At 36.5% G+C, this 24568-nt stretch overlaps 1 protein-coding gene across 7 annotated transcripts in view; it reads left to right on the forward strand.

The window, feature by feature from the left end:
• The window catches only part of ESR1 (estrogen receptor 1), a 173998-nt gene that overhangs the window by 81812 nt on the left and 67618 nt on the right, over positions 1–24568 (forward strand). For all 7 annotated transcript variants that reach the window (XM_032443211.1, XM_032443212.1, XM_015858163.2 and 4 more), the window contains 1 exon segment: positions 14435–14625. In XM_032443211.1, coding sequence (XP_032299102.1) covers positions 14435–14625 — 191 coding nt within the window.

The following is a 24568-nucleotide window of genomic DNA, read 5'->3' on the forward strand; positions in this document are numbered from 1 at the left end:
AGTTGAGTCATATATATATATACACAGTAATGGAGATTCCACATTCATATAGGAAGACTTCTAGTATTGCTGAATCACTCCTACTGTGAAGTACAGTTTCCTAGTGTGCAGTCATGATTTTCTTTACTAAAGGTTGTACCAGTTTTCTCTTTTACTTTTGTTGTGCTTTCCAGCCTCTTCTGTCCCAGAGTTTCCAGAGTTCTGTCCCAGGGGTATGGCTGTACATTTGCCAGTGTTGAAATTCCTTTGTTGCCATTTCTCCAGCCTGGTGAGGTCCTTCTGATTGGCAGCCTTACTTTGCAGCACAGCTACCATTTTGCACACCCTTCTTGCTAATACGGTATGGTTCATTAGCTTGCTAAAGATGTAGTGTGTTTCTTTCACTTTGTTAATAAAATTTCCATCTCACTATTGATTATACAGGAATGCTACTAGTGGCTGGCCGACAATTGGACTTTGTACTGCTGATAACAACCTGTTGAGACTAGCAGTCCAGTCATTTTTCACCCACATTACAGTTTATCTCTGCAGTCCACATCTTGCTAATTTGGCTTCAACACTGCACATGAGAAAAAATGGTTTATCTTCTGTTTTAATGTCTTGATGCTTCATGTTAGTTCCAAAGAATTTGGCAGAAGTCACTTCAGTAATATGCAGTCAAAAAACTAATCCTGTAAAAGGAGTAAGTAAAGGAGAACTTGCTAAAATACAGAATGGGGACAGAAAAGTGATCTAGAGGGGCTGGTAAGGTACAAACTTTAGATCCCTGTAAGGATGATGTTGTGAACTGGCAGATAAAACATGGACAAAGAAAGGGAAGGAATGGTGTAGTAGGAGGAAGCAGATATTGTATAAGAGTTTGAGAAAAAATCAGGAAAGTGAAGTAGGAGTAAATCCAAAAGAAGACTGAACTGGAGAAAAAGAGTGGAATTCACAGGTACTCATGAACTGAGACTTGGAGTGGAGGCAGTGGCTATAATCAAACTTGAAAGAGAGTGTATGTTGCAGAGCACAGGGTGAATAAATTTGAGAGGGAGAAATGGGCTGTGGTCTGAGGCTGTGTAGAACAATATCCATCCTAACAGATGCGTGAAACTCTTGCATTTTGTTCCTGTTCATTACAGATTCACCTTGAAAGTAATGGATTAGCCTAGCTGATTGTTATTCCAGTAGTCCAAATGGTAGAGTTCATTGCTGTTGATTGAGTTTCCATCACTCCTGAAACACCAACTGCCACTAAGGGACTTAATGAAATCTGGATTTGGGTGGTGATAATTTATTTTCTTTAAAGCCTTGGCATTTTGCATCTTCACAGAGAAAATATAATAATGTAACATTAGAAATATTATGTCATCAGCCTTCCCAAAGCTAAGATCTGCCATGAGTAAATTTGTGTGCCTAATTTCAATACATGTGAAGGGAAGGTGTTAATGCTTTAGCACACAGGAGCCTTACAAACAAACATTTATTGGTGTCTGTGAAGTACTCAGCTGCTATAATGAAAAGTACTATAGAAAATCACATGCAAAAAATAAATAAGACTGTATTCAGAATGGGCTTGAATAAGAAGTTTGATGTGAGGCTACATCTGAACAAGGATAAAAACATAAAAAGGATGAGTAGGTGCTCAGTCAGTTAATATAATTTTGGAAGACAACAATTACATTACTAATCTGTTTGAAATGGAAAAATAACTTTTTCACTGGATTGTTAAGCATGCATACTTAGCATTTTTCTTGGGTAAAAATAAAGAACGAAAACCAAAATCACAAAATCACCATAAACATATCCTTCCTGGTTTCCATCCTGGTATGGAATTATATGTTCAGTTACTTTGCATTTATTTAGAAGGGAAATAAGGGATGTCTGTGCAGAAAAAGGAGTTAATCCACTAGCATTTCATGTTCTTTAATTTGCTTCTGACATGTATTGTTTGTGATGTGACCCTTAGTTTCTTTTATCCCTTACTTAAGATGAAGAATTTTTCTGGTTTCATTTCAACAAAGCACCAAAAATCTGACTCTTCATAGGAAGAAATGTGTATCAATACAAAAGCCAGTCCAGAAAAATAATAATTTCTCTATGTCTCTTTTTTGAAAGCGCTTAAGAAAATTACCAAGGCCAAGACTGTTTTAACTGAACAATTAGCATCAGCTTCTTCATTATTCACTAAATAGCAGCATTAGGTATTAATAGCTTCAAGCTGTGTTCATGTATGACCTATTTTCTGACTCATAGATGCCTTGTTTCCTATTTATCTAACTCACTTTACTGTTAATAAATGTTGAGCTGTCTGGAAATGGCAAGTAACCTGAAAACCTAAGAGGCTGGCCCTCTGTCTCTGCTCTCCCTCCAAGGTGTTCCAGAACTAAAAACTGGAAGAGTGGAGCAAAATGAGTTGTCTTGCTTACAACAGGGCAAATATATTGAAAAATAAATGGAAACAGGTCACTAACATGTCTTCTGCCAAATGCTTTGTTTAAGTCACTAAACAACCTAAGATGAGTCTGGAGGTGGTTGTTGTAGGGTTGACCTGTCTCCAGATTCTCTTAGGAAAATCGATTTGTCCAAGAGCAATTACTCAGATCTTTCTCTGTCTTTTATGATTGCATCAGTGAGAAAATTTAAGATGCAGTATGTTATATGGAAGTTCTGAAACCCAAATTGAGAATCAGCTACAAGATATAGTTTAGTGTTTTGTTGTAGCTACAGTAATGGGAGGATGGTTGGACAAGATGATCTTGTAGGTCCTTTCCAACCTTGTGAGTCTATGATTCTATGGTCAGACTCTATGGATAGAGCATGAGAGATATTCAAAATTTTTGTGAGAAGTGAGACTCCTTAAAAGGTGTAATGCTGGAAATACATTCATGCAATCTATTCCAAATAGAAAATAAATAAATAAATAAATAAATAAAATAAAAAATATCAATCCAGTGAAAAGAAGGTCAGATATTTCATTCATTTATCAAGGTAAATTAGCTTTACTCTACCCCGTCATCATCTTGATGTAGTTGGAGTATGGAGGTTTTTTATAGTGTACCTTATGAATAATTATATGGAAATCACTAGATAAATGTTTACAGTGGGTATTTCTGCAAGTGGGAGATATATAGAGTTTGATGTCCAAAATTTTTTCTGTGCTAGCCTCTAGACTAAAATTGTCACAGGGAACAGTTAATTGAAGAGCTACTTTTATTCCTTACATTTCCTTTTAGGTACAATCAGAACTCTCAATTGCTTTTACAGAATGTTTTTTTTTGCAGACTCAGTGGTCTGCAGGAAATCTGGAGTGGAATGGTCTTCATCCGTCTTTTCCTATGATTCTTTCTCACTTCCTAACTCACTAGCGTGTGCAGCAGCAAGTTTTCATGTGAGCACCTGGAGTTGTTGTGGCCAAAGTGCAGGACACAGCATTTGGTCTTGTTGAACCTCATCCCACTGGCTTCAGCCCAGGTATCCAGCCTGTACAGATCCCTTTGTAGGGCGTCGCTACCCCCAGGCAGATCCACACTTCCAGCCAACTTGGTGTTGACTCTACCAGTCATGAGTGGTGTTCTCCCGGCATTGGTGCTGGGACCTGTCCTCTTCAATATCTTTATTGATGACCTGGATGAGGGCATTGAGTGCACTCTGAGTAAGTTTGCAGATGACACCAAGTTGGTGAAGCCAATGGGATGAGGTTCAACAAGACCAAATGCCACTTGAAGTGACTGATTTCAAACTTGGCTATCTAATGGTATATGCTTGAATGCAAGGGTGAGTACCTGACATACTTGATAGAAGCCTGTGAAGAAATACAGTACAATTTTAAAACTGTTATTGAGGTTTCAGAATATTATTAATTACTAATTAATATTACTAATTAAAACAAAAACAGAAGTAATGCAAATAACCTTTGTGTAATGACTGAAACACTCACCTGTTTGTCTTATAAATACATGCTTTTAGTTATTTTATAATTTTTGTGAATCTTGTAATGTTTTCTTAATATCTTATTGAGATGTGTTTTTTAAATATGTTAAATTTAGAGGCAGCTTGAAAATAAAGCCATGACTTTGGTCATATTTATATCACAGTAAGCCAAGATGAGAGACTGAGGTTGTGCTCCAATTTGCTACTCATACAGGTAATTTTCTAGAACAGTGATATTTGGAACCTTGAATACTTTTGGGACCACTTCGGTGGCAGGCTGTTTTGAAGGCAAGCAAATTGTAGCCCTTGGTTACTGCTCAGTTTCAACCCCAGAAGTGGGTATGTGTCTGTGATCAGGTCTAACTGCCTTACCTGAGCAGAGGAAGGGAGTGTTGCAGTCATCCTTCCGTCTTTGACTCACTGTGATCTGTGGCTTTCCTGAGAAGACTTGCACAGGACCATCGTGGATGATTAGGTTTGCCATGCCAGTTTTAGTGCAATGTTCACTTCCAGTATTCAGCTGTATGCAACATCTGGGTGAATATTTTGGTAAAAAACAAGTAAACTGTTTATTTATCTATTTATTTATTTATTTTTCATAGACAGCCATGTGAGACTATTCTGCAACAAATAGAAGTTGAAACCTGCTTTTTATTATTTTTTTCTTTTTCTCTTTCATTTATAAGCAGTATACATATATGGGTAAAAAAAGATAAGAATCAGCCAGAATTCTCTGAGTGTAGAAGCCTGCATTTATGTTTGTCCTGTATGAGCAGCTAATATGTTTATAAATGTCACAACAAATGTGTGGTTGCTGTGTCCATAATACAGAGCGTTTGTCTATTTAATAGACATTTTCCTTCCTTTGTAATTTATAGAGCATGGAGCAATTACTGTTGACCAACAATAAAGAGTGGGAAGATTAATGAGGTACCATATTGTGGCACCTCAGAAGCATTTGAGCTTAGTCTCTGCTGCCATAAGGAATAAGAAGTGAATAAGAAGTATTTACTGAAAAAATGTTGCTTCATAATGTCTTGTAAAGAAGTGATCAGTAACATAAACGACAAGAGTACGGATTTCTGACAGATATAATTTCTTACATGCTGCTGCATAAGTTAACCCAAAATATGTCAACTAGCAGTTTTGTAAACACATATGTACAGTTGGCTAGATGAATGTCTGTTCTACATTTCGCGAACCACGTGCTCTTTGCTTACAATTAATTGCAATCAGCTTATGCAAATTTATTTCTGGATATAATCTGTATGAATGAATTAGCTACTTTGGGATAATTTAGGTAATGTGGAGTTGTAAAAAGGACTATTTGTCATTCAGTTAGCACTAATGATTAAGATGCCTGTACATAAAGAAATGCAGATCAAATCTACAGTCTACAAGCTGGAAAGAATATATGTGGAGGAATGAGTAAAAGAGCACAGCCCAGTTTTTCAATCTGCTATTTTAGTATTTCATACTGCTGTAATGTAACTATTAGTCCAGTCTAACTGGAGGCTGCCTCTGGAAGGGACTTTACCCTGTCACATTTCTGGTCAGAATTCAAATTTCTGAGTTTACAAGCCAGTATGACCACACAATTGTGTCCCTTGTCTCCCTGTCTTTCCTTTTTAGGCCTTCTCTCTCAACTGAAGTCTTATGACTCTGTGTTGAATAGAACTGATTTTCTCCTCTGGGCTGAAGTGCCCATGTCCAGAAATAAAGGGAAACCAAGACTTGTCTAGAATTTGCAGTTGCTACTTCTTCAACACAAAATGGCAGTCTTTGATACCCCTTAACACCAAATTTTCTGAAGTGAAGTTTAGGGGTTACTTAGAGGAATACTGAATACTAACAACTATCCTTGAAGGGAAGAAAAAAAAATTTAAATCAGTATGAAAAACAGTTTGATGAGGGAGTCTCAAATTTTGTCCTTTATGTGACAATCTACCCAGATTCTATTTCTTATTGATTTTATTTTGTTTCTTACACTTTCAACTATATTTTTAGCATATGTAATTTTCTGTTTCTAGAGATCGTGTATGACAAATCTAGTGACAGGACAAGGGGAAATGGTTTTAAACTAAGATGGGAGGTTTAGGTTAGAGATTAGGAGGATGTTTTTCACACAGAGGGTGGTGAAGCACTGGAACATGTTGCCCAAGGAAGCTGTGGATGCCTCATCCTTGGAGGCATTCGAGGCCAGGCTGGATGTGGCTCTGGGCAGCCTGGTCTGGTGGCTGGTGACCCTGCCCACAGCAGGTGGGTTGAAACTAGGTGATCTTTGAGATCCTTTTCAACCCAGGCCATTTCATGATTTATTATAGTTATATTTTATTTCACAATGCGTCTACAGGGCTTAGCGCTAAGTCCTTCTTTCACACATGTAATGACTACACTGTGCTAGCACACACAGAACAAGCAGGCTGCCAGATTTCACTTCCCTGTTTCAAAATCTAACATCTTTATCACATTGTTTACTGCTCATTAATGTTCAAATAATGAATTGGCATACAAAGTTGAATTTATTGCATTCCAGAGAACAAGTATGATTCAAGTATCTCAGCAAGAGCAACATTTCCTCACAACTACACAGAAGCATTATATTTCTCTACATCTTTCTTGCTTCCATTGTGAACGAAAGGAGTAACTAAAATATGCTACTTTGATTAGTAGGGTCTGGATCTCTTGACAAAATTTGTCACTTGTATTTCCTAACTGGGTAAGAAGGGTATATAAGTAGCTACAAAGCATGAATATTCTGTTGGTCTGACAGAAGCTCAGTTCTTTTGGTGAGTTTCTGGAACATGTATTTTATGCATTAGAGAATCAATTAGAATTGGTGCCTCTTCCTTTAATGGCTATCCAGCCACTGTTGCCCCATGACATGCAGTGTGTTCTAGTCCTGTGTTGACTTTTATCTGCTCTCATGTTGCAGGCCAGTCATAGCCTGCAAGTTGCTTAATTAGTTCATATGACTAGACCTGTGCAGGTCCCATATTCTAATTGGTTTTGATTAATCTGGCTGAGGTGTAAATGAGTCTATGTGATTGAGCACTTGTTTTTCTTTCACTGGGCCCCTAGACTGTGCACCATTAGCCCAAGCTGTGTAGAGGTTGTGTTCCTAACATTTATTGTTTTGGGCATGTGATGTGGGTAAAGCACATCATATGGGGTAAGCACAGAAGCATTTTTGCATGTAGATGTCAAGTGTACCTTTTCCATAGATTTTCCCAAAAGGAACAGCTTCTTTCCTGCTGTCCATGTGATGTCATCAGGCATCCCAGCTCAGTTTTTCTCCTGTACTGTTGTAGTTGGCATAGGGCATTGTAGATGGCCTGATTGATAAGCTTATTGGGAAAATAATTTTGTCTCTTCCTCTGTTCCTTAAGTCATTCAGGAGGCATTCATGCACTCCAATTTACTAAAAAGCACAACTTCAGGAAGTCTTTTATGTTATCAAGGTTTATTTTCCTGTGGCCTGGAAACCACTGATTTCTTTGTGGGCCTCCATGTTGCACTACCAGCGTTTTTACTTCAAAAATTCATTTGAAAATGGAGAGTACCATTTAAAGTTACTTTCTAAGTTTAAGTTTTTTTAAGGAAAAGAGCTGTTTGAAATAATATATCAGTTTAGTTTGTGTTTCTTTATTTTTGTTTTTTTTGGGTTTTTTTGACAGTGTCTTGTGAACTGTAATGTGTTATACAATCTGCATTCTTATTTGTTGTATCATGATGTGAGAGATAATATTTATGTTCTTCAATCATTTTGCTCTAAAAATGTACCATTTAGTGTTCATTGCTGAAAGATTATTCTGGGAATTCAAAGAAGCTCTGGGTAATTGGCTAAACTGCAGTCTGTGTGCATCTAAAATATTTGGACAGAGGGCTTACCTAAGAATAAAAGGTACACTTGAACCAATGAAAACCCCTTAAGGGCAACGTGAAGGGAGAGTTATGAATAATTCTTGTGTTTTTACTGGCATTTACCTTTGAAATAGTATGGAGGTAAGTGTAGTAATCTAACAGCATTTCCTGAAACACCCTTTTCTTTCTTTTCTGCATTTAACCTTCTTCCTTCAGATGGTAGGATTGTGCTGGTTTATTTGGAAATTGGAAAGAAAATGAAAAATAAGTGTAGTTACCGAGCAATTCTGAAGAAAGTTCACTAGAAAAATTGAAATGCAGAGAAAAAAATTGTTCTGGATGTTGTATTACGTTCTTATATGAAAGACTGAACTTAGCTTTTTCATAAAAACCATATTTCAATTCTAAGAATGATGTAAGAAATGCAGTAGTACAAGTTCTCAGCTTAGTCTTTAATAGAGATAAGGGTAACCAGATACTTCTGTAAGTTTGAAGGCTGCAGAGGATATACACCAGACATAATCAGCTGGAGCTGGCTTTATTTTTTGCTATTTTTTTTTTTTTTTTTTTCTTCATACTTCCAGCTTTTCAAACATATTTCATTCTTCAGATTGTTTACACTAAGATTTGTCCTTTCCCTCTCAGACCTTTTGCCCATCTGGCTCTCATCTTTGACATACTTCTGGTCATAGCTGATTTCCACACTCAGCCTCCTGTCTCTTCTGTCCCCAGAGCCACTCTGCCACACACCAGCTCAGTACTGCTTCCAGAAAATCAGATCTATGCAGTGCCCACAGGCACTTTGTCTGTCAGCAGCTTCTCCATCAAGTCTGGCATGCTTTTAGGCACTGGATAAAGATATTTCCTCAGATTATGTGACTCCTCATACACTAGAGTCTGTGAGGTTGCTTGACTGAATGCGAGACATGTCAGAGACAGCTCCCAGACCAAACTGCCAGGAGGTGGAATGGGAAGAGGAACCCTGAGCAAATTGGCTGGTTATTAATTTAGATCTTGGGGCAGTGGATCAAAATGTTCATTTCACAGGTACTGTTTACTTCTCCTAAAAGAGGAGGAGGACATCCAGTTATCACAAATTAAAAGCATGCAGCAAAATAGTACTGTTCATTTTTAAATAAGCAGAGGGTATCTGACAATGGTAGAAGTAGCAGAAATCTGTAAATGGACCACTTGAGATTTAAGTGTGTAAGAAAGAGAACTCTTCTAAAGCTGTTTACTGGAATAGAAGTTGAAGCATTAAACATTTCTGAAATCATTCAGGGTCAGTACAGTCCTCAGCCTTTAGGAAGGAGAAATCTATTGTAAAAGTGTAACAACTGAGGAATTACTGATTAGGGAAAAGAATTGTGAGGAAATACCTAAGGGGTTAAGAGAATCATAGACTAAATGCAACAGAGTAGTAATATACAGGAAAGGCAAAGTTTTTTCTTTGAAGACTGAAACGGTTGAAGAGAGAAGTATGCTGTTTTAGGATAAACTAGCAAAGCCTAATTCAGAGTTTCATTCAGTGGATAAGAGCAGTGAGAAGATGTGAGAATTAGGAGAATTTGTGGAGAGAAGAATGGAGTTTGAGATGTGTCAGGAGTGCTACAAAGGGAAGATTTGTATTGAGGGGACTGTGACTATGTTGCTTTCCAGGGTAAATGGAAATAGCTGAGGAGGAATGAGTTCAAGTTCCAGCAGAGAATGATGTAGGCTAGACATTCGCTCGTGAAGCACCAGACAGACATAAAGAGAGCCTTCTTCATCAGAAATGTAGTCAGGGAAAGTTAAAACAATGAGACCTGTGAGGCAGGTCAAGATATGTAGTCTTCTAAGGGATATTCCATCCCCTGTTTACCAAAGCTGAACTTTGTATTTTAGTCTACAAGTATACAGTGATTGCAAGATATGCAATTTCAGTAGATCTATTTATGTTGTTTTCACATTGAGGCCACAGTGTAATTTGACTAGTGGTAGAGTTTGTAGTAACTTTAGTTGTGTTTAAAGCTGTAGAAATGTCTATCTGAACACATCTTTAGAGGTTGTTTTTTTTTTTTTTTTTTTTTTTTTTTTTTTTCTTTTTTGTTTTATATTATATACATGCTTATTTCTTTGTGAACGTGTATTTCATAAGAAAGAATGCTTTGGTATTTGAATATTTTTTCATCAAAACTTTGAAACAATGATACGTTATGGTGTGCTGTGTCTAGTTCTGGGCTCCCCAGTACAAAAAAGACAGGGACATCTTGGAAAAAGTCCATCGGAGGGCCACAAAAATGGTGAAGGGCCTGGAACATAACCCCTATGAAGAAAGGCTAAGTGAACTGGGTTTGTTTAGCCTTGAGAAAGGAAGACTGAGAGGGGACCTGATCCAGGTCTATAAATATCAGGTGTGGGGGGCAAAGTGGCAAGGCCAGACTCTTTTCAGCAGAGTGTGGAGACAGGACAAGGGGAAATGGCCAGAAACTGGAGCATAGGAAGTTCTACACGAATGTGTGCAAGAACTTCTTTATGGTGAGGGTGATGGAGCACTGGAACAGGCTGCCCAGGGGGATTTGTATTATTATATATACTTATATATAATATATATATTATTTAGTACTTATATTTATTAAATATTTATAAATTTATATTTATTTATATTTTATAAATATTTAAAGTATATTTATAAATATATATTATATATATATAATATTTATAAGTATATTTATAAGTATTTATATTTTATAAATATTTTACACCACATAGTGTAAAATAAACAGCAAATTAATTAGTTTCATATTGAATGGTATACTTCACAGACTAGGTCCATTGCATGGAAAGCTTTATCCCTGCTAGACCTTGGTTTCATATGAAAGAAACATTGTTTCTGAGGCTCTTTACACTGAAAAGTTCCAACCATTCTGGTAAGAAAAATATTAGGGGCTGCAAATTCTTGTATTAAATACACAGTCTTTCTCAAGGTGTCTCCTTTAACTGCTCAAAAATGTTTCCCCTTAACCTTGCCTTCCTATGAAATCTCTTTATTTTAGATAAAATGGATTGTGAATAAATTGGGCCTTACCTCACTTTTACCCGGACTGAGCACTGTGGGTTCGTTAAATTTCTCCTGCCTGCCAATCAGTGTTATGTCATAAGAATATAATTTACATTATGTAACTGTAATTCCATCATATACAGATTACTTTTGCCTCATAGTCAACATGAGGTTAAAGATCTCTGGACTGCTTTATATTTTCAAATGGCCAGTGAATGTCTAAAATGTTTGGGGCTGTTCAGCCTGGAGAAGAGAAGGCTCAGAGGAGACATTGTAGCGGCCTTCCAGTACCTGAAGGGGCCCACAGGAAAGCCGGGGAGGGACTTTTTATAAGGGCATATAGCAACAGGAAAAGGGGAAATGGTTTTAAACTGGAAGAGGGTAGATTTAGACTTGATGTTAGGAACAAATTCTGTACTGTGACGGTGGTGAGACACTGGAACAGGTTGCCCAGAGTGGTTGTGAAAGCCCCCTCCCTGGAAGCATTCAAGGCCAGGCTGGATGGAGCTTTGAGCAACCTGGTCTAGAGGGAGGTGTCCCTGCCTATAGCAGGAGGGCTGGAATTAGATGATCTTAAAGGCCCTTTCTAACCCAAACCATTCTATGATTTCATTCTATGATTCTCTGAAAACAGAAGTGTTTTGTTTGCTAACAAATTTACTGAAGAACGGATTCAGTGCAACATAAGTGGTAAACATGAAATTGAGCATAGAATACTGCTTGTCCTTCATTTTAAGTTCCAAAGCACTTTCAATTTTATATGTCTGCTGTATTATTGTATTTGGAAAAGAGCAGTAAATCATGTGTTCCCTGAGGTTTTTTTTTGCTCTCTAATCTGTTTTGTTTCACCGGGGGCCTTGGAGGAAGGTCTTTATCTGGGGTTTTCTTTCTTTTTGATATGTGTTTCTCTTTGGTAAAAATAGTAGACAAGAACTTTTGGTCTTTCTTTTGTTATTGTTTGCACAGATTACAAAGGAAATTGTGAAAAGGTTTTGCTATTGTATTTTGGGTAGGATAGTCTTGCCAACGTTATTAAAATTGGGTTAGGTTGTTGCATGATGTTCTCCAGAAGCCTAACCATTGAAACCTAAGTGAAAACTGGATGAAGAGCAGAATGTTATTCTATGTCAGATACAGCATCAGTGGTTTGTGACATGAGCAAACTAGCAGATGACTTATGGATGAAACATGAGATGTTATTTGTTCTCACAAACTGTACATTAGTGAGATCCTCTTTTTCCAAAGGACTGCTTCATCGCATCTTGTAAAAAGTACTATGGTTGTGATAATGCAAAGTTTATTTATTACCCGATTTCATTGCTATGGTATAAATGGAAAAGGTTGGTGACTGTTATTCCTTTTGAGGATTGGGCTGGAGACGTTCTATTTTCTCTTCCCACTGTGGTTCACAAGGCCTCAATGTGATGGTTCTGTAAGGCCAGTGTTCAAAACTTTGCCTGACATGGTGCTTTAGTGACTGTGATTTCACTCTGTTTAGGGAGGTAGAAGCTGGCAAGAACCTTTGGATTCATTTTGTTTGGTATAGGTCTGTACAAAAGATTTATAGTGGACTTTCAATATAATAAATTTGTGAGCAGAAAGACAAAGGTGATCTAAGTAAGTAAAATACAAAATGCAGGTGCATTATTGGCAGGCATGAGAAATTATGTTAGTCTCATGTCTTTCTGGGGATCCCTTTCACCACTGATCCTCTGCGTATTTGTTGGAAGCAAACCTTCAGATTTTACCTTTGTGTGTGTGCATGAGTGTGTGAAATTTCTTATCCATTCTAGAGAGGAGAAGCTTTTCTATCTGTTTGTTGCAGGCAATTCTTCAGTCATTTCTTATTTTCTTATTTTTAAGTAAAAATGTACATGTGAGTCTAATCTTGATCAGAGTGGAAATAATTATTTTTAAAAGGTAAAAATTTGATTAAATGATCTAGCTGCAAGCTAAAAGGAACAGGACAGTGAAGAGACAGTAACTGATCATTTCTCAGTAGATAAAAATGAAGTTAATTAAATGAGACACTGAGACAAAGCAAAATCAAAGAAAAATTCAGGACTTGAATAAGAAAACTGTCTAGGTTTGGCAGATCTGAATAGGTGCTTACGAGTATCATATATGTGATTCATAAAAGATACTGTTTTTGGTTTTTCCTGCTTTAACATCTGAAATAGGAAATGATTTCTTTTTCTTCCTAGTTTGGCAAATTCACACTTTCAGAATTCTGACACATTGTGGTTTTCACACATCCCTTAAAAAACAGTTGTGCCACATCAGAGCTTTACCATTTGCAGTTTCTTTCTGTCTTGCACAGATCCTAATGAAAATAAATGAACAACGAAAATAAGTTTTCAAAATTAGCTGGTATATAAGGTTTGGGAAAGAACTTAGAGTTTAAAAAATGCAGCTTTCCTGAATGATGCCAGTAACAGCTGTAAGGCCTCACAGGGCAAATCAGCCTGTTTCTCCAATAACTGTTATTCATTCAATGTTGTTCAATGAAAATGTGTCTTATTTTGGGACAGACAGTATATATAAGGTGGGACAGAAAGTATTTGGGGGGTGGTTGGCAGCACATGTGAGAGTGTATGAGTGATTTTGGCTGACATAAAGCTTTTGGGAGTTCAAGCTGGACTGCAGCAGGAGGTGCTGGGGAATTTTGCCTAGATGAAAGAGAACAGTTGAGTATAGTAGTCATCAGAAAGCTGTAAAAGGAGTACTGGTTTGGAGCAGGAGGGGCTGTTGGTGCCAGATGTGTATTGCACTGAAGAAGGTAATGTGACAAATATGGGTACGTAAGGAGAAATCTGAAAAAGACACCCAAGTTTCCTAGGTTCAAAAACCAGGATATTTTGAGAAAAAGTTAGGACTTGGGAAACATGAGCTACCTCTAAATCAGTTATTAAAACATGCATGATAAGTGGGTAGTTACTGTAAACAGTAGCATGCTTCATGCTTTAACTTGTATGATGTTGCCACGCTGAATTGGATTCTTCCCCCAAACAATTTGTAGACTCTTATTGAATAGTGTGTTGTGTGAGACTGTTTACCTTCTAGGAGTAACTTCAGAGATCACTGCTGTTCCTTCCTCTTGTTATTTTCACATCCTCTAATCTCTGAATCTTGTTTATCAAGCCTACAGCAATGAGCTGTAATGACCTCTTACCAAATGTCAATTAATTGACATTTATGCTATAGATTTGTTCAGTTTTCTTTTTCAGTCTATTTATTGATACTTCAGTCATGCTGTACCCTTTGGAAAGGAAAAAAAAATTTGTTTGTTTGTTTAGTACAACTTCATAATATCTTTAGAAATACAGAGTACTTTATTGAATAGTGTTTTAATTTTTCAATGTATAATGCTTGGTAACATCAGATTAATTTGTGAAGAATTGTGAATAATATCTCAGTATTTCATGATTTCTACACTTCTCCAATTAGAGAGCAAGATACAAAGTCAGTTTTTTTTCCCTATCTGTTCAAAATCTAGATCTTTGAAACTCTGGGTCTTCAAAAATAGATCTGCTCTTTTTTCTTAGTCCTAAGTAATGGATGAGACTTAACAATGTTGAAATATTTGTTTTTCTTTTGTTTTTCTGCTGCTAACAGGCCAAGCTCTGATAATAGGCGCCACAGCATTCGAGAGAGGATGTCTAGTGCCAGTGAGAAAGGGAGTCTGTCCATGGAGTCCACCAAGGAGACCCGGTACTGTGCTGTGTGCAACGACTATGCTTCAGGCTACCATTATGGGGTCTGGTCTTGTGAGGGCTGCAAAGCTTTTTTCAAAAGAAGTATTCAAGGTAATAAACTGCTCAAGTGAATCGCCTTAACATTTTACACCTGAGGAAGCTACTTGACATTGCAGCCTGAGCCCAGGACAATAACATTTATTAAGATTTCGTTAGCACTAACTGTTTTCTCCTGTGTATGCTTAGCTCTGTATTTGGTGAACGCTTCTCACAGATATGTAATATATTGCTGTTTAGACCAAGATTAACGACGGAAAAGAAAAACCTCTCCATTCTTGGCTTCTGTATGTCTGATTATGGAGGCAGTAAAAAATCTAATTCAAAAATCAATGTTGGATCAGGATGACCACTTTTTTAGATTATGCACGTCTCTTTTCTGTGATTAAGTTCCTATCCAACATTTCTTTTTGAGAATTCACTGTCAGAAGAAGATTAATTCAAATTTATTGATTTCCTAATCTTAATTTAGTACTCATTTAGCAGAATAGTTCAATCCAAATCTCAACTACTTGAAGATGTGAGATATCTTTTGAGAGCCAGTGTTTGAAAGGAATGTGTCCTGGATGAAATGATATTTATATTTGCCTGCAAAGCAGGGCTTTGAACTATACGCAATGGTATATTTCCCAGCTGTCTCATGACCGAAAGTACACTGTGCAAAATGTCCACTGGATTAGAGGGCATGTAACAGAAACAATGTATTTACCAAGATAATTATTTGTTAAAATGCCTGTCACTCTCTGGGATGACTAAATTTTTTCCTCTGTTTAACACACACACACACACACACACACACACACAAAATAAAAAATAAAAAAATAAAAAAAAAATTGTAGGGACTAAGTATGCTTCTACCAAAAATCGTATTCAGTATCTCTGGGAATAAAAATGAAACATAGAAAGAGAAAACTAGCAAAATGCTGTGATTTAGGCATTTTTCTATAGTTTTTTACATCTCTGGGTGATATATGCTCACAAGAAATTCCAGTTGCTCTTTTTATGAAGTAAACATAGCAAGAAACAGTTTTTGCCTTGTATCAAACAATAGGTGTGAATATTGCTTGTTTTGTCATAAGACTGCCACTGAGTTAAATAAGATTTCAAGCATTCCTCTAAGAACTTTTCTCAGTTTAAAGAAGAAAGTGAAAGACTGGCTTTGGAGTAAACATTGATAAAGTGAATGCCGGTGATTAGTTAGCAGTTACCAGTATTTTTGCTTTTGAAACTTCTTCTAAATGGTTTGTAGAAAAGAGAGCACTTACAATAGAGATTGATAATAAGAGAGACTGGGTGGAGAAAGAGTGAAATGCTTTTCTCTTAACATCAGAAAGTCATATTTAATAGTAAGGTAAGGAGAACAGCTCCTTAATTTGGATTTTTTTCATTATGAGTTCACTGACTGAATTCGAATTATGTGGAATTTTGAAATTCTGTCATTGCACTTGAATTGAACTAAGCCACCTTATCCTTAACAGATTATTTTTTAATGCCTGCCTTGTTTCCTATTTTATTATTATCATTATTAACAGTACTAAATAGGCAGAAAAAATTGTTGCATCTCTTACCTGTGTGACTTGATCTTGGGTGATCCAGCAACAAAACGAAAATTGAAAGATTATTGTGTAAAAGTAAGAGTTAGTTATTAAGTAACCACACAGAACAGATACTCAGCTTTTTGGGCATATGGATAAAGAAATAAATCTGACTCTTTCATTGAGTTCCATTTTTCTATATCAACACTTGGCTGATTCTGCCCTAGTTTCTTTGTAAATAAGTCTTAAAGTCCTCAACAACAGATCTATTGTTTGTTTATGCAATAATAAACACTTTTAAGTAAATTCAGATCTTGCTTCTTTACATACACTTGATATAATTTTTAAATAGTTGGTCATAGAATGTAAAGCTTAGGTTGTCGGTGTCCTATGAAATAGTTCCCTTAATCATTAGCTCATGTTTGCTCTAATTTAAGCCCACTCCTTGCCTTTTCCCTTGTTGGTACAAAGCAGAATTATTGTAATGACCTTTTACATAGTTGAACTGTTATCATATCTTTCCTCAGTCTTCTATTTCTTTAGACTAAACAAATTCATTTCTTTCAGTAGAACATGTCTTCTAGACTTCTGATCCTATTTGTTACACTCCAGACTTCCTCCAGTTGATCCACATCTTCTTGGATGACAGCTGTCATAAGAAATGACATCCACTAATATCAAGACTAACATAAAGAAAATAGCTAAAGGATATGAGTACTTGTAAGACAATTGTGATAATTTGGTCATAGAGAGATTAAAAGGCCTTTAAAATAGATTCTAAAGTCATAGATACCCAGTCTTGATAAACTAAGGGATTTTGTTTTTTAATTTGCTACTGGATATGGAAAAGAGATCTGCTTTGGCAGTTGCATGTTTTCAAAGAATATGCATACTGTTTAAAGAAACAATCAATTTTGAGACTGAGCATACATGAGAAAACCTACCATTTACCTTGCCAGGTGGTAATAATTTTAAAGAGGTTGTTGTTGGATGTTTAGCAATAAATACTACTGAAGAGTAGAAGACTTCATGGGGTAAATATTGTTTAATCTGTATTGTATGTATGATGTGCATTCCTAAAAAAGGGACAAAAATTTCCTTGGAATCATATGATTAAACCATAGTGAGTTAAAGAGAACATTTTTGTATAAACATTTGTATCACTTGTATCACATTTTCAGCAAACACTTCAATTGCTGTTTTTAGTGTGTCTTTAAATGCGAGGGAACCACTCTCCTCTATTTCCCAATACATATACTGATGTAAACATAACTGATCATTTTTATGGTTTTCATCAGTTATTTCATAGTAGAATTGCCATTGCAAGGACTGCTGTTCTCAATGCATTATAGTAAAAATATTCCATGTTATTAATGGCACCGCAGGAAAAAATGAGTGAGTACAGACATGAAAGCACTGTATGGGGTAATAAGTTTTCTTCACTATGTAATATTATCCTCAGTGGTATCTATGGATTATTTATCTGTGTAAGTTAACCACCAAAATTTTGAGAAAACTCACATATACATTGGACTACATTGGACTGGAGATGGGTACCTTCATTTTTATCTAGATACTTTGGAATAGTTCTATAGATATTTTGTGAAATTTTTCTACTGAATTATCTTTCTTTTCTGTCAAATGCTGAAAAGCTAGCCTGAATTAGTAATTGTCTTTCAGTACCTCAGTTGAAATGATGGTTGATGAAAATCTGTTTCCTCTTGAAATTGCCAATGCCATTTTATTTCGTTACGTCATAAAATCGATTTGGGGACTTTGTTTTGAGAAAGCATTGCACAAGCTGCTATTAATATATAAAGTTTTATGGGAGGAAAGAAACCATACGACACCAACATCACTGTGTTGCTTGGTATTCAAAGAATACTTTATTCTTTGAACAGCATATGTTTCTTTTGGGAATGTAGGTGGTCAACTGATTTGAATCCAGAGGCATAGCAAGCCGTCACATCACAACACACTGTACTTCTCTATTAAAATATTTATTAATTTTCAAATCACAGGGGGCCAGTAGCTCATTAGGTCCTCTCAGTATAAACTTTATATGCTCTTTGTTTACAGAACCCAGTAGCTTAATGGAAGTAAAACTTTTATAACATTCCTAGCCTTGATCTGTAGACTCAAGAGCTTTCTTACAATGATTACTAGTTCTAGTGATCTGTCTTCCCATCTACTAAAAAATTTCTTTCTGATTTATAGTACTTCGGCTTTTAAAAAGTGTCCACAAAACAGTCCAAAAAGTACCCAGTATCTCTCCTGATGGGAAGTTCTTATAAGTTGTTATAGTCAAATAATCATGGTATCTTAAGAGAGATTCAGTTCTTGAGTTGCTCACCGTCTATCTTTCTGTTTGCTGAGTACCTTCCTTTGTCTTTAGGCCTTTTCTGATTCCCCAGTAAAACCTCTTTACAATCGAGAAAGCAGAATTGGATAAACTATTTCAATGTTAGCTTTAAAAATGCTTTTTACAAATGAAAAATTCCCTTGTGACTCACACGTTCTTTTCCGCTCTTTCTAACTCTCTTGTTATTTATATAGCCACCAAAGGGGAAACAAACAGGAAGGAATTACTCTTAACAACTCTGAGCAGAGTCCAACAAATGCCTGTGTTTATTGGTCTGAGGACCTGCAGATGATTCAGAATATTGAGAGGTAACTCAGTAAATTGAAGGGTATCTTGATCTTAGAACTGTCAAAGTACTTTAGAAATCATAATTTCCATTTCCCTGTCTCTTTCGTAAGCCTTTCTGATTGTTTTCAGGTGCACCTTCTCTGCATTTCAGGTGCACCTCTTTACAGCTGTATACTCAGACAAAACTCTGGGAAATTTCACAAATGTTCAGTTAAGAATTACTTTGTAATGCAAGGCAGTACCAGCCTGCTAAGTGCATGTTGGCATCTGAGGATGAATAACCATGATGAGGAGTTCCAGAAGATTGTCTTGAATCACAGAGATAGAGTGGTCTTTGAAGTATAGAATCCTTGAAGCTGGGAAGTAATTTAGTTGTGTGGCTTATGGTTTGATTGCAGTTAACAGTTTTGTCTTCTGAACGTAAAGGAGGAGTTTTGGCAGTGGACATGGAGTATTATCAATTGTTTTAATTTCACAGCGATAGCTTGATGGAGCTGTATTCTTTTGAAAGTATGTAGTTCAAATTTTAGTGCTAGGAGTGATGGCAAGGCATACATGTTTTCTTCTGAGATGGCTAGACTTGCATTGGTAAAACATACCTAATAAGTGGACAGTTAGATACTGCTACAGTACAGCATTTGAAAGATTACCTATTTGAAGGGTTTTTGAAATATTCCCTTTATTTTTCTGTTATTTCTTTGTGTTTTTATGGCATTTTTGTAATCTGATTTAATCTAATCAATCTATATTGACCCTGAAGCCAAGAAGACAGAACCCCCCCCAAAAAACTGCTTGTATATTGATTCTACAAGCTGTCAAGTAGAAAGAACACAACTACAGAACACAAGTCTAAGTAAGACTTGCAGAGGCAAATACAGTAAATAAATAGAGGGCTGCACACCAGTATGTAATCTTAAGGTTGAAAACACACAGTTCCAGCTTGAGAGGTAGGTGATGGTTAGAAGTCTAGAAAATGCATACTTGAAAAAAAGCAGAAGGATTTAGCCATCGACAGTTCTAATGACCTTTGATAAGTCAGCTTCATCTGAAACTTCTTTTGCTTTATTTTTGTGTTTGTAGTCTCAAGTTCTCAAAACATGCTCTGATTGTTGCTTTCTAATGTGTGTTTTGAAGATCAGAATTCTAATTGATGTTTATTCCTTGTTTCAGGGAAGTGTATGTTGAAAGTGTCAATACTTCCTTTTTCCCCATCAATCTATTTTGAAGTGGTAGTGTTTCAGTGTTTCAGTGACTTTTAAATACTACATTCAGCATGGATATGGCAGTGATTTAAGATGGTTGCATCCAAGACGATTCCTTATTTTTTATGGTCTAAGCAAACCATTGGGTTGCAGTGGACCTCAAAACCTAGTCCATTTTTCTGTCCTGTGATGGGATCAACTGTTGCTGATTACTTACATGTTTATTTAGCTGCTTCTTTAAAACCTGTACACTGATCCAGTATATATCGCTCCTTATCTTTGAAGGCTACTGTGACATCTGAATCTTCCTTCCTGCAGGTTAAGTTCATCCCTTGTTTTTCTGGCTATCTTGCCACAGGAAAAAAAGCTGTATTTTCCTTTTGTGTTAGTCTGCAAATCACCCAAGACTGTTACTACACTTTTAAAAAATACATCATAATCATAGAATGGCCTGGGTTGAAAAGAAGTATGATGATCATGTAGTTTTAACCCCCCTGCTATGTGCAGGGTTGCCAACCACCAGACCAGGTTGCCTAGAGCCACATCCAGCCTGGCCTTGAATGCCCCCAGGGATGGGGCATCCAGGACCTACTTGGGCAACCTGTTCCAGTGCGTCGCCACCTTCTGTGTGAAAAATGTCCTTCTAATCTCTAAACTAAAGCTTCCCTGTCTCAGTTTCCCTGGTACCAAGGTCAGGCTGACAGGCCTGTGGTTCCCTGGGTCCTCCTTATGGCCTTTCCTGTAGATGAGAGTCACATTGGCAAGCCTCCAGTCCTCTGGGACCTTTCCAAATAACCAAGAATGCTGATAGATGGCAGTTCAGCAATTATCCCCGCCAACTCCCTCAGCACCCTAGGATGGAGCCTGTCCTGTATCATGGACTTTTGTCAGTCCTCATGGAAGAGGAGCTCTCTAACTGTCTCCACCTGAATCACCAGGGGTGTATTCTGCATAGCATCCCAGACTTCCAGATCAGGGCATAAAGTGCCCTGAGGATAACTGTTCTACCCATTCTCCTTATCCTCAGTTGTCACCCTAAATGCAAAACGTACTTCTACCTCAAATCCTTTTTTTTTTTTTTTTTAAATTTTAGACAAGATAATAAAATAGTTTGTATATTTTTTCCCTGATGACATTAAAAAAAAAAAAAGAAAAAAAAAAAAGACACCAATCTAGATCCCAATCTCTAAAGTCTGGCAGGGAATGTGACATCTAGTTTCTGTTTCCTTATCTGAAAAATCACAGTTGTCTTAAAGCCTTGGCACGTGATTAAACCAACTGCTATGTTTAAGGAAAAACTCCCACAGTGTATTACTTACAGACACTTCAATAGGATCTCTTCAGAGACAAAATACATTTTCTGACAGAGGCATAGGCAAGCCATGGCTATCTTATTCCTGTAGATTTTTAATGATATCTCTTGTATTTTTAGCTTCAACTTATTTGAGTTAAAATGGGAAGAGAAGAAATTCCTCTAGAGAAAATTCCCACAAACAATATAAAGAGGACAAGAAATAAAAACAACTGTAAATTACTCTTGTGCACTTCAAATCCAACAGTTCTTGGCCACAAGAAAATTAACATATCTCTATTTTTATTCCAGGCATAACTTCAGATTGTTTTCTCATGGGCATACTAAAGAAATTTAGGTAGACTCACTTTATATTTGGATCCTTGGTAATTTAATGTACAGTTTGCAAGGAGATGTAGTGTACTTACACTACTACCTGTAATTGAAAATGTTCATTTAAAAAGAAATATTATAACAGTCTTTAACATCAATACTCTGACAAAATCTCTTCACTGACTTTAATCCAATTTCTTGTGCAGAATAAAACCTATTTATGGTCCTCCTTCATTCAGTGATACATGAAGGCTGCTCTGAAAGTAATGCCTCCTATTTTATTATATTTGCCCACAGTGTAGAGGCAGATGTTGGTGGTATAGCAGTATAGATTGAACCTTCCTGCCAGTATTCCATTACATTTTGTTACCTTGTGACAGGTGACAGCAGAAGGGCAGTCTGACAAAATGGTTTCTGACATGAAAGTGTGTATGATGCAAAGTTGTGTCACCGATTTCCTCCTTGTGGAAAAAATGGCACCCACTGGCATTCATTGACATTTGCTGAATGTTTATGGAGTCCAAACAGTGGGTGTGGCCACAGTGAAGCAGCTCCTAGTATGTTTCAGCAGTGGTGACAGTGACAGTGGCTACCTTCACATGTGTAGATGTTAACAAGCATGGAATGCAGGCTATTGCTCATTGCTGGCAAAAATGCATAGGTAATGGTGCTGAATATGTTGAGAAGCAGTGTTTTTTAACTGAGAATTTCCTCCATCAAATGGTGTTACCATGCTCTTTATATCTGTTGAAATTTCCATGGAAGTAAATAGGAAGCATTACTTTCAGAGTTTTAAACCCATACACTTTGCTGGAACTACTAGATACAAGTACTCTGATGCTTAAATGTTCTGCTGAATGTAGTAATGCTTAACTTTAAAGAAATATGAAGTGTTTTGTTGACTGAAGCCCTCACAGTTTAATCATCTTCCCACTCTGATTCAAGCACGCTTGGCTGTTGCATACTCATGAGAACACTTAGTCTGATAGTGATGTGAGTCTCTGAATATAAACACTAGGTGTTTGACTCATAGTGACAAGAAAGACTCAGTGTGCATATCCAACAAGAAACAGCCATGATTATGACAGGCCAAGTGAGGATAAGCTGAAAATCATCCTAATTTCAACCATTATTTTCTTGTAAACATTTTACTTCCTAAACCTCACTTCCTATTATATTGGGTTTTATCATATAGACCTTGATCTTTTGCCCCATTCCAGAAAGACCTTAGCACAGAATAAAGAGCTGTAAAAGTACTTAATGTTAATTTTGCTATTATTTTAAAATAATACCAAACAAACCAAAACCAAACAAAACAAAACAAACCAATTCCTCCAACCAAAAAAAAAAAACCAAACCCAATTCCTCCAACATCTCCCTTAAAGTCTTTCTTTGTTAACTGATGACAGTGCAAGTCATACAAATGTGTGCATTAAGTAGTACATGTAACAGAGTGTAGTAGAATAAGTTATGTAATTTAATATGCAGGACAGTAAACTCACTGTCTTTAATCTTGTGCAGGATATCTGATAATTTATTTTCAGAAAAGCGACAAACCAATAAGAGCAGGGAGTCCAAATACTTTACTTTATAAGTACAAGTGATCACTAAAGACATTTCTTCATTTCAGTATTCCTATGATACCAATGATTTTTATAGTCTAATTAGTTTCTCCTGTAGCCTGCATTCTTTTAGTTCCAGTTTAGTTCAGTTCTTTTAGTAGCAGTAAAAGAAAGTGTAGGGCAACTGGACACCTATTGTGTTCCATTCTCCTATTAATGACCCCAATCAGTGAGGAATCACTTCTAATAAGTTGGATTGCTCAGCATCTGCGTTGCCAAGAGATGAGCTTTAAGGATAAAGTAGAAAAACTAAAATACATTACACCTCAGATTTTTTAAATTACTTTCCTTAGAACTATCAGTCATCTTTGGGTTTTACCAATTCAGTATTTACATTCTATCTTTTCCCATGTTGCACCATCCCAGTCTTACCTGTTCCTTTCAGAGGAAACTTTCTTCTCTGATTCCAGTGACTGAGCACTTGTAATCAGATGGTAATGTGAGGAAGATGGAATGGTTCCTTCATTCCTTCCTTCCTTCCTGCCTTCCTTACCTTCCTCTACTTCCCTGATTCATTTGATGATCATTTTAATGTATGCTGTAATTATCTAATATTTTCTTCAAGTTGCTTCCCTGCCCCTCCCTCCCCTCCCCCCATTGTTCAAACTAATGAGAGACTCACCAGTAAAATGAAATTTAAAAACGTGAAAAGTATTAAATACAGTATTGTCTTTCTAGATGTATAGTCACTACAATGTTTAAGCAATGATGTTAGCTATGGTATTGTATTGATTTCTGTAAGGATTGTAGATGGATTACAGTTAGGATTGTTTTACATGCTGTTCTAAAAAACAAAATCAGTTTTGGAACATTTGAAGTTGGAAAAAGGAAATATAGGTTCAGATCAAATTAGAAGGTTATCATCTGCGTAAGAACTATAAAAAGGATGAGTTGAACCTTATGAAGATCAGCTGATCCAATAGAAGTGTTACAACATATTTTTGGTTTTGGCCAAAGTGGAAATATTTATCTGCTTTTCTTACAGAGGGTTGCAAGGTGATTTCAGTGCCTGGAAATATTCTACTTCTGAATTTACATTTTAGCTTTACTAGAATGGGTTTCAGATAACCAGTCAAAACTTTTATTTGTTTGTGAAATATTAATTAATCTAATAAACATCTTAAGTACAGCTTAAACTTTTTTCTCCTTTTCTGTGTAGATATTGTATTTTCATGTGGTTGAGGCTGTCATCTTTCTTTCTTTCTTGATTTTTTTCCCCCCAAATGTGAAATGTCTTGAATTAGATACATAACAGCCTGTATCATACTCAAGGAACTGAAAATTAAAATGCTCTCTCATGCTAAGTTTGAGTTGCATCTCTGTTCTTCCTGTTTATCTCAGTCCAGGAAAATATACATGCATAC

Source organism: Coturnix japonica, chromosome 3 (assembly GCF_001577835.2).
Source record: "Coturnix japonica isolate 7356 chromosome 3, Coturnix japonica 2.1, whole genome shotgun sequence".
Classification (NCBI taxonomy): domain Eukaryota; kingdom Metazoa; phylum Chordata; class Aves; order Galliformes; family Phasianidae; genus Coturnix; species Coturnix japonica.